The sequence below is a fragment of the Rhinolophus sinicus genome, linkage group LG03 (assembly GCF_036562045.2).
Source record: "Rhinolophus sinicus isolate RSC01 linkage group LG03, ASM3656204v1, whole genome shotgun sequence".
Classification (NCBI taxonomy): domain Eukaryota; kingdom Metazoa; phylum Chordata; class Mammalia; order Chiroptera; family Rhinolophidae; genus Rhinolophus; species Rhinolophus sinicus.
In genome coordinates, this window is record NC_133753.1 from 62198052 (window position 1) to 62208971 (window position 10920).

Consider the following 10920-nt stretch of genomic DNA (forward strand, 5'->3'; position numbering starts at 1 on the left):
TTTGTATTATTCAGACATTCATAAATTCTATCTTCTCTCCTCTGTCTGAAAGACAGCAGGGAGATAATGTGAGTTTCCCTGACAGTCTTCAACCCCTTCCCAATTCCAATTCTCTACTTCCTGTAACCCACTCTGTGCTTACTCAAATCCTTAGCTACTACACAGTCCTGTCAATCATCTCTCCTGTGGCAATCTATTTATCTGTTCCCTTTAAGTGTTCCCTTTCTAATTCTCCCTCAGCTCTTTGGACAGAAGTTCAGAGGCAAGGAGCTAATACATAGCAGAGTCTGGGCTATCTTGCTGGAAAATATGTATGGCCCTATTCCTGCTAGACTCAAGACAGGGTTTCAAGTTCTTGTGTTGGGGCAATCTGTTAAAGTGTACCTTCAATACATCAGTAGCAGGACCCAGGGAGAACATGTACCTCCCAGTAAAATGAGCTCTGTCAGTGCAGAATGACACATCAGAGCCACAAGGCTGCAGGCCTAGAAGACTCTGGTAAGGAGAGAAACAGCCCATATCCAATGGACAGGATCCCTAGGTCCAAAGCATGTGGTGATGAGGAGGATAAAGGGGAAAAGGATGAGAAGATCCAAAACAAAGACTCTATAGAAATAGGCTTGCATGATATGATGTAGAAGAGTATGTGCTGCTGATGTGGCATGCCCTTGTAAGTGTGGAGGGTAAGCACAGGCTATGGAGCCAAGTGGCCTGAGTTCAAATCCTGACCAGACCACTCAAAAGGGTTCTTATTGCCATGGAACCCTTTGGAAGTCTAGTAAAGCCTATGGACCCCTTCTCAGAGTTATGTTTTTAAGTACATTTTTTTTAAATGTGTTTTTCCAGGACCAATCAGCTCCAAGTCAAGTAATTATTTCTATCTAGTTGTGGAGGGCGCAGCTCACATTGGCCCATGCAGGGACTGAACCAGCAACTTTGTTGTTAAGAGCACCGTGCTCTAACCAACTGAGCTAACCAGACCCTCCTTAAGTACATTTTTTAAAATATGGTATTTGTACACCCATGTTCATAGTAGCATTATTTACAATAACCAAAACATGGAAGCAATCCAAGTGTCCATTGACAAGTAAATGGATAAACAAAATGTGGTATATACATACAATGGAATCTTATTTAGCCTTAAAAAATTCTGACACATGCTAGAAAATGGATGAACCTTGAGGACATTATGCTAAGTGAAATAAGCCAGTCACAACAGGACAAATACTGTACGGTTCCACTGATGGGGTATTGAGAGTAGTCAAATTCACAGAAACAGAAAGGAGAAGGGTGGTTGCCAGGACTGGGAGGAGTGGGAAATGGGGCTTTGTTGTTTAACGGGTATAGAGTTTCAGTTTTACAAGATGAAAAGAGTTCTGGAGATTGGCTGCACAACAATGTGAATATCCATAACACTGCTGAACTGTACACTTAAAAATGGTGAAGATAATAAATTCTGTTGTGTATTTTACACAATATAAAATGAATGGGGCGGCCAGTTGGTTCAATGGTTAGAGTGCAGTGCTCATAACACCAGTGTCTCCAGTTCAATTCCCACATGGGCCAGTGAGCTGCACCCTCCACAACTACATTGAAAGCAATGGCTTGAGCTTGGAGCAGAGCTGCATCTCCCCCCCCCCCCCCCCCCGCCACAGCTAGATTGAAAAACAACAACTTGACATGGAGCTGATGGGTCCTGAAAAAACACACTGTTCCCCAATCAAATAAAATAAATTTTTAAAATTTTTTTAAATACATGGGATCATAAAAGAAAACAATTATATTCAAATAAAGTTATCAAAATTTAAAAATGATTGTGGTGTAGTAACTGCATTTTAATGCAGTAAATAAACATTAAATAAAAAATTACTGGGCCGGCTGGTTAGCTCAGTTGGTTAGAGCGCGGTGCTCTTAACAACAAGCTTGCCAGTTCTATCCCCACATGGGCCAGTGAGCTGCGCCCTCCACAACTAGATTGAAACAGCTACTTGACTTGGAGCTGATGGGTCCCAGAAAAACACACTTAAATAAATAATAGTTTTAAAAATATACATATATATAAATAAAAAATTACTAGTGGCAAGTCTAATAATGATTGTAATTATACAGTGGTGATGAATGCAAATAATATTTAAATATCGCTCCAACAATTGTAATGTGAAATGAAAAGATTCCTTTTTCTATTGGTGAGAACGTCACAGGTACTGGCAGCGCTGGTGGCTTATTGCCTACCTTCATAATCAAGGAAGATGTTGAATATTGGCTAGAGGTTAGTGAAAATAAAGATGTAATTTTTTGCCTTCCAAGTTCACAGAATCCCTGAATTGCAGACCCAGGTTTAGAACCTCTGCTTTGTGACCTTGGGTAAGCCACTTAGCTTCTCTAAGCTTCAGTTTTCTCATCAGTCCTTAGTGTTAAACACATTCCTAATTCATTTACACTCACACTTCTAGGCAATTATTTCACACCATTTTCATACCTCAACCCCCATCATTCCTCCCTCATCCTTTCACTCAGTTGCTTCCTACTTCAGAGAAAATTGAAGCAATCTGAAGAGAACTTCCACAGACTCCCACCACATCTACCGACCTTCTGCACCTGCATCCATCTTCTCTGACTATGTGGCCTGTTACCATAGATGAACTGCCTATACTCCTATGGAAAGCCAATCCTGAACTGTCCACTTAAAGGGGATCCCATCCCCTCTAACCTACTCAGGGACATCACTCCAGCAATCCTCTCCTCTTTTCCACCTCATTACAGTTTGGGGAATATCCCCCCAAATAGTTCCCACCAGCATACAAATGTGCTATTTCTCCCACCGTAAAACCTTCTCTTGATCCTATTTTCCCCAACAATTAATTCCCTATTTCTTTGCCCCCATATTTGGCAAAACCCTAGAACTGTTCTTGTTAAGGTTACCAAAGAACCCACATTGCTAAATCCAGTGATCAGTTCATACAGAAGTATATATAACAGTCTTATTGAGATAGAATTCACATACTGTAGAATTCACCCTTTTGAAGTGTTATGTAAAATTTAATGGTTTTTAGTATAAGAGTATTGACAGATATGTGCAACCATCACCAATGTCAATTTTAGAACATGTTCATTACCATGGTCAATTCTTAGTCTTCATTTTACTTGGCCTATCAACAGCATTTGACACAGTTGATCAATCCCTTCTCCTTGAAATATTTTATTCACTTGGCTTTCAGGATATCACACTCTGTTGGTGTTCCTGATGTTCCTCCTTCCTCACTGGGCCTCCCTTTCAATTGGTTTTGCTTTTCTTCACCCTGAGCTCTTTCTAAAGATATGAGTGCTCCAGGGTATAATCCTTTAGGCTCTTCTCTATCTTCCTGGGTGATCTCATCCAGTCTCATGGATTTAAATACCATCTATATGTTTAGTTGTAAAGATGTGTCATTAGAGACCAAGGCTAAAATCATCCACACCCTCATATTCCCAATTACTATGTATGGATGTGAAAGTTGGACAGTGAAGAAGGCTGATAAAAAAAATGGATTCATTTGAGAGCTGTATGGATACCCTGGATTACCAGAAAGATGAACAAGTGGGTCCCAAAGAAATTAAGCCTGAAATGTCACTGGAGGCAAAAATGACAAAACTGAAGCTGTCCTACTTCCGGCATGTCATGAGAAGGCAGGGTTCTCTGGAAAAGACAATGCTGGGAAAATTAGAAGGTGCAGGAAAACAGGAAGACCAAATATGAGGTGGAATTGACTCCATAAAAGAAGCATAGGGGGCCGGCCCGGTGGCTCAGGCAGTTAGAGCTCCGTGCTCCTAACTCCGAAGGCTGCAGGTTCGATTCCCACATGGGCCAGTGGGCTCTCAACCACAAGGTTGCCAGTTCAATTCCTCGAGTCCTGCAAGGGATGGTGGGCTCTGCCCCCTGCAACTAAGATTGAACAGGGCACCTTGAGCTGAGCTGCCGCTGAGCTCCCGGATGGCTCAGTTGGTTGGAGCGTGTCCTCTCATCCACAAGGTTGCCGGTTTGACTCCCACAAGGGATGGTGGGCTGTGCCCCCTGCAACTAGTAACAGCAACTGGACCTGGAGCTGAGCTGCGCCCTCCACAACTAAGACTGAAAGAACAACAACTTGAAGCTGAACAGAACCCTCCACAACTAAGATTGAAAGGACAACAACTTGACTTGGAGAAAAGTCCTGGAAGTGCACACTGTTCCCCAATAAAGTCCTGTTCCCCTTCCCCAATAAAATCTTAAAAAAAAAAAAAAAAGCATAGGAATGAGTCTATAGGAGCTGAGTAGCGTTGTTGAAGACCAGACATTGTGGATATCACTCATTCATAGGGTCACCAGGAGTGGAGCTGACTCAATGGCACATGACATACACAATATGTTTAGCACTATCAAGTTTACATCTCTAGCCCATACATCTTTCACCTTCTCCAAACTTGTCTATAGAACTGCCTGACCCACTTCCCCATGTGGATTCTAATAGACAACGCAAGATGTTCAGAACGAAAACTGTTCCACATGCAATCTTTTGTACCTCAGTTGATGACAATTTCATCCTTCTAGTTGTTCGGCCAAAAATCCCAGAGTCCTCCTTGATGCGATTTCTCTCACACACCACAGAAAATCCTCTACCCTCAACATATCTAGAACCCTATCCCTTCTCCCACCTACTCTGTTACCGCCTGGTGCAGGCTGCCACCATCTCTAGCTTGGATTACTGCAATAGCCTCTTAACAGGTCATATTGCTTTTATCCTTGTCCCCCTAGTCTATTCTTAACACAGCAACCAGAGTGATCCTTTTAAAATAGAAATGACTTCATGTTACTCCTCTGCTCAACACCCTGCAATGATTTCCCGTTTCATTCAAAGTAAGAGCCAAAGTCCTTACAATGGCCCACAAGACCCTCTGTGACCTAATCGCCCCTGTTCCTTCCCTTCCTGACTTCATCTCTTACTATTTTCCCCCCTCACTCACTTACACTGGCCTCAACTCTTCCTCAAACACTCTAGGCACACTTCTGACTTAGAGAGTTTGCACTGGCTCGTCTCCTTGTCCGGAAAGCATTTCCTCCAACTATACAGCTTAGCTAATTCCCTCACCTCCTTTAGAGCATTGCTCAAATGTCATTTTCTCCAGAGGCCTTCTCTGACCCCCCTGCTTAATATACAGTCAACCTTCTCCACCCTCCTCTACTTCCTCCTTCTCCACTTCCAAACCCTCTTACCTTGCTCTATTTTTCTTTTTTCTATAGCACTTATCACCTTTTAACATATACTATTAATTTTTAATTAAATTTATTGGGATGACATTCATTAACAAGATTTTGTAAGTTTCAAGTGTACAATTCTATAACACATCAATTGTGTTTGCATGGTGTGCTCACCACCCAAAGTCTAGTCTCGTTCCGTCACCATGTATTTTACCCCTTTTACCCTCTTCAACCTCCCTCGACCCTCCATACAATGTATTTTTGTATTTATTTCTTAGGTGTGTTTATAGTGTCTCCTTCCCCTCTAAAAATGTAAGCTCTCCCAAAGCAAGAATCTGTTCATTGATGTAGCCCAAGGCTCTCGTACAGGGTCTGATATAGAGTAAATGCTCAAAAAATATAGATAATAATATCTGTCGTAAAAAGTTATTGTAGGGATTAAATAACATGCAAAGATCCTGACACACAATGGGCACCCAACAAATGTTAGATCTCTACCTCCCTTCCTCCTTCCCCCAATATCTTCCCCGGTTGCTTGCTCTTTCAGCACTGCTCCTTCCCTCCTCTCTGGAAAATTTCACTATTCTAGTCTCTCCTTTGACTTTAAATCCAGAAAAATCTAACAAAAAGGAACCCCGGGAGACCAGCTTTATCCATTGCCACAACTGTTTATCAAATTAGCAAACTGGAACCCAGAGAAGTAGGGAGCCCTGAGATTGACCAGTAAATGTTTTTATTGTTGGAGTTGGAGATTTACTACACTGATTTTTTAAAATCAATTTTATTAGGTTATAATTTACATACATTAAAATGTACACATTTTAAGTGTATAATTTGATGATTTTGACAAATATACGTATAGTTAATTTGATTTGGGGTGGAGAGCATGAAAGTCATTTGGGGTTATGCAGGTCTAGAGATTTAGCAGAGGGATCCTAGTTAGGAAAGAGAACACCGCCAGGGCTCATGGGAAACATACCCAAATAGGGACGAGTGGAAACACCAAGGGGCAACCTGAGATTGGTCCTGGGGTCTCACTGCACCAGGATCTAGACCTCCGGAATGTCTGGCAACTTCCTGACACTTCTTGGCCCTCCTGTGGGAGTGAGCTAGCTCCTTTTCACACCAATTTCACGTGTTTAGGGCAGGAGGGGAAACCCGGGACTGAGTCCTCCCTCTCCTCTGCCTTGCAACTCTCCGGCCTCACCCACCCCTCCATCACCGCCCACCCGTGGTGGTGGTGGTGGTGGGGCGTTCCAGCCTGCTACAGCCCAGCTTCACTTCTGCCACGGCACTCTCTCCAGCCTTAGTTATATAGAAACCGGTTTCGGGTTTGCAGCAATACCGCGGGAGGGAAAAAGCAAAAGTGCTGCACCAGGTGTTGGCGTCAGGAATTCCCCTCTGAGTCCGCCTCCCTCTGTCTCCAGGGGCGCTTGGCCTTCGAGGCGCGTGATAAGCCGAGACTGCCTGGCAACCAGGCACTCCCTCCGGCCGCTCTGCGCCTAAAACCCTCCAGAGGTTGCAGGTTCGTCATCTTCCCTTAGAGACGGTAATGCAGAGTTCAGCTTGGCTGGGGAAACTAAGGCAGGAATGGAGATTCTAGGTGAAGAGTCTGAACGTGGCCTCAGACTTTCTCCCCGGAACTGGGAGCTCCCCTACCGAAAGCCCCACGAGGAGCACGCCAGTTCAAGAAATCGCTGGGGTCCTCGTGGATGTCCCGGAGGAGAGCGAAGCGCCGCCCACGCGGCTAGGAAACCTCAGGAGTGGAGCTGGCTGTGGGTGGGGCCGGGGGTGGGTTCCTGGCGGGGGGCGGGGCCGACCCGGGCTACCGGCTGTGCAAGTCTCGCCCTGCACAGCTAAGGTGGTGGTGGTGGCACTCGACGGTGGCCGAGGTTCTGTTTGCGCTCGACCTCGCGGCCATGGCGGGACCCCAGGAGTTTCTGAATGGAAAGTTCCGGCTCAGCTTCAACCCCTCTGCCCGGGCCAGCCTCCTGATGCTCAGGCTCAACGACGCGGCGCTGCGGGCGCTGCAAGAGTGTCAGCGGCAACAGGTGCGGCCGGCCCGGGCTCCATCTTCCCTACCCCCTACCCCTCAGGACCTCGGGCCTCAGCCGGAGACCCCGGCGAAGGGACTTGGGGATGGGGAGCGGCATTCACAGGCTCCCGATTCTCCACTTCTCCAAGTGAACCCCGTGAGGAAGGTCCCGCTGGGCACCCCACGCCAGATCCTGGGGACGCCGCTTCACCTGCGCTTAGCTCGCTTCTGTGCTCTCCCCGCAGGTTCCGCCAGTGATCTCTTTCCAAGGCAACCGAGGGGTAAGTGGTGGCCTGGATTGTCTGAAGAAGGTGCGGTGCGGGGAGAACAGACGCGGGCTCAGGGAAGGTACAGTCAGGGTGGGAAGCTGAGAGCAGTCACGGTCCGAGGAAGTTCCGAGAATTGAACCCCGAATGTGGTGAGGGGGGCTGCTGGGGTTGTGGTCCCAGGAGGCTGCGGTTGAAGAGACTGTGGCCGTCTCACCTCCTGGGAACTCAGGCCCAGCTGCACCTGGTGTGCTAACGAGTCCCGTGGGACCCATCTTCACTCTTAGGCTGGCTCAGGGAGGAATGACGTTGGCAGGACAGGGAGGGGCTGACTTCATGGGGCTTACGGTCTTTTTCACCCCCAGTATCTGAGGCTCCGAGGCCCTGGATGGTCCTGCCTCTTCTCCTTCACAGTGTCCCAGTGTGGCCAGGAGGGCCCTGGTGGTGGTTTGGACCTTGTGTGCCAACGTTTAGGCAGGTAAGGGGGAACAAACAGCAGATGAGAAAAGGTCTGTGGGAAGTCCATGAGGGGAATGTTGAGGGGTGCTTAAGAGTTCTCCACCCTCGTGATTTTTTCCTACCACCCCCTTCCAGATCTGGACCTAACCGCCTCCACTGCCTGGGCCCACTCAGGGAGCGCCTCACTATTTGGGGAGCCATGGATTCTATCCCGGCCCCATCTTCAGTTCAGGGACACAACTTGACTGAAGATGCCAGAGATCCTGAGAATTGGCAGAACATGGGAGACTATTCTGAAGGAGACGCAGTTTCACAGCCACAGATGGCACTAGAAGAGGTGAGGCCAGAAACTGCAGGGAGTTGGGATAAGGTGGGGCAAAAGCCTGAAGCCCAGGGAGCCAAGTGCCCCTGCCACTTTCCCTGCCAGGTTCCAGATTCACCGGCAAGCAGCCAAGGTCACTCACTCCCAGGATCCTCAAGGGAACACATGGCACAGTGGCAAGTGAGGTACTTGGGGCAGGGTGAGACTAACCTGGGAATCCCTGGTATTATCTTCATTGAGTCTCCACCCTAAATGCTGTAATAAGACTTCTAGCCCTACCTCCTACCCTGGTCTTCATCTCTCCCATTCCCTCTTCAAATATCCTAGGAACCATCATCGAAACAGAGAGCCTGATAGGGCACTGCTTTTCTCTGCTGGCCAGAAACATCTGGGCAAGGTAAGTTGTAATAGCAAGGGTTTTCAGAGAGCTTTGTCCAATCAGGCTAAAACTTAAAAATTGGGAGCTTTCATTTTGATGCTCCCAGAGATTATATGGAAGTAATTTTCAAGAGAAGGGCAGAATAGGCTTTTTATATACTGCTTGTGTGACAAAGGTATTTCCCCCAACAGAAACGTCCAGCACCTGCACCCACTATAGAACTCAAAGAAAAGAGGCACAGAACTCTGCCTCTAGCTCCAAGTTCCCTACAAGGGCTGCCCAGTCAGGACCTACAAGAGGGAGAAGATTGGGAGGAAGAAGATAAACATGAAGATATGGGCCCCAAGTTGGAGCATAGACCCTCTTTTCAAGCAGGTGAGAGTTAATGAAAGGAGGGTAAAACTGCTAGAGTGAGGGGAAAAGGCCAATAATCTCCTTCATGTCTTCTTGCTTCCTTTGTAGACACTGAATCCCCAAGCCCTGAAGAGGTACCAGATTACCTCCTGTGAGTCCCCTGCCATTTCCAATTTTATCAAGGCTTGTGCATGAGATATTAACTTCCCGGGAGCTGGAAGCTTGGGGGGGGGGGGCAATAAAATTGAAGGTGGTAACTCTCTGTTCCTGGCAGGCAATACGGAGCCATCCACAGTACAGAGCAGCAACGTGCTTATGAGCAGGACTTTGAGACAGATTATGCTGAATACCGCATCCTGCATGCTAGAGTTGCGGCTGCAAGCCAAAGATTCATGGACCTGGGAGCAGAGATCAAGAGAGTTCAGCAAGGAACTCCAGAGCACAAGGTAAGGACTGGACCCAGGCTAGCCTTCCAGCTTGACTGGCTATAAACTCTGCTAACTGCCTATAAACCTGTGTTTGTTCAGCGACCAAAAAAGTGACAAGCGAGCCTGTTTGAGAGAAAAAATTAGTCTGTATCATTTGGTAGCAATAAGAAGGGAAGTTAGTTCCCTCCCCTAAGAGAACAGGAGCCTTTTTTCAAAGGTTAAACTTGGTACTTTGTTTCAGGTGCTGGAAGAAAAGATAGTCCAGGAATATAAGAAGTTCAGGAAGGTAAGCAAGGTCTGGGAATGGTAACAAGAAGGTCGAAATGGATTAAAAAAAATTGTTTTTGACACAGTTGCTTTTCTCTGCAGCGGAACCCAGGTTACAGGGAAGAAAAGCATCGCTGTGAGTACCTGCATCAGAAATTGTCCCACATTAAAGGGCTCATCCTGGAATTTGAGGAAAAGAACAGGGGCAGCTGAAGCAGTCAGACATCTTTTGACCCTCTGCCCAGTGAGATATGAAGGAACAAAGCAGCTATAAACTAAACAGAGAGCAATTGTCTGCTCTTCTTACTGCTGAGTCCGTGGTGGCAAGGAGAGCTACTCTAGGCTAAGGTTTGATTTTCATTGTTGCCATGTTTTAATATTTAGGGTTTGGGCACAGTGCCAATACTCCATAGCTGTGCCTGGGAGACTAGGAAAAGCAACAGAGGCTTGGCTTCTTCACCTTTAGTTCAGCCAAGTCCTTTTCAAATCCTGAGAAATGACACCATTTCCAGGACAATATACCTTGAGGACATTAAAATTTAGCCTGGTAGCCTCCCTTAAAGGAACAAAGAGATCTTTTGGAAACAGCTAAAGGAACTTGTAAAACACCTGGATATAATGGAAAAGGGCTTGGGTCTTACCCATGTACTGTAAGTGAATTCTTTTACAAACATGGCTAAAAAATTAAAACTGTTTGTGTCCTTTGTGTAAGTTTATATGCTTTCCTTAAACCTTCCAGGGCAGTGGTTCTTACGCCAATATATCTGAACCACTTCTGGGCTCTCTAAAAAATTAGATCCCCAGGTCCCAGCCCAGGTCTTGTGGCTTAGAATCTCCAAAATTATGGTTAGGCATCTTTTTCAAAGCACTATGAATGATCCTGATATATACTGTGCTACAAGGCTCTACCAAATCCATTTTATAACTGACAACTAGAGATTACAGTAAGAATAAAGTTCTTTTCTAAACATCAAGGTTGAAGGTAACATAATTAGGGCTCCTATCTGGAATTATCCAGTTACTGAAAACTGTAACTGTGGACAGGATTTGTATTTGCTCACAAAAAGGAAAAGGGGAAATGGTCAATTCATTTGAATAAAAGATCACACCAGTCCTATCCTTTTCATTCCTCTTTGTTGCAGAAGAAAAGTGGATGCTTCACTTACAAGTAGGAATGATACTGCTGTTCCCAGTC

The 10920-nt window shown here is 46.0% G+C and overlaps 1 protein-coding gene across 1 annotated transcript; it reads left to right on the plus strand.

Annotated features, from left to right (window-relative positions):
* The first annotated feature begins 6694 nt into the window (after window positions 1-6694).
* On the plus strand, window positions 6695-10436 carry ELL3 (elongation factor for RNA polymerase II 3). Its single transcript, XM_019725335.2, has 11 exons — window positions 6695-7266; window positions 7496-7531; window positions 7882-7994; window positions 8111-8312; window positions 8403-8482; window positions 8625-8694; window positions 8868-9051; window positions 9139-9181; window positions 9305-9476; window positions 9700-9744; window positions 9828-10436. The coding sequence occupies exons 1-11, from the start codon at window positions 7135-7137 to the stop codon at window positions 9936-9938; spliced, it is 1188 nt and encodes a 395-aa protein (XP_019580894.2). The 5' UTR covers window positions 6695-7134; the 3' UTR covers window positions 9939-10436.
* Window positions 10437-10920: the final 484 nt, after the last annotated feature.

Coding starts and splice junctions, on each gene's coding strand:
- ELL3 (XM_019725335.2), top strand. CDS start 7,135: ATGGCGGGACCCCAGGAGTTTCTGAATGGAAAGTTCCGGCTCAGCTTC. Junction 7,995..8,110: donor GTGTGCCAACGTTTAGGCAG/GTAAGGGGGAAC, acceptor ACCCCCTTCCAG/ATCTGGACCTAACCGCCTCC. Junction 9,052..9,138: donor TAGACCCTCTTTTCAAGCAG/GTGAGAGTTAAT, acceptor CTTCCTTTGTAG/ACACTGAATCCCCAAGCCCT.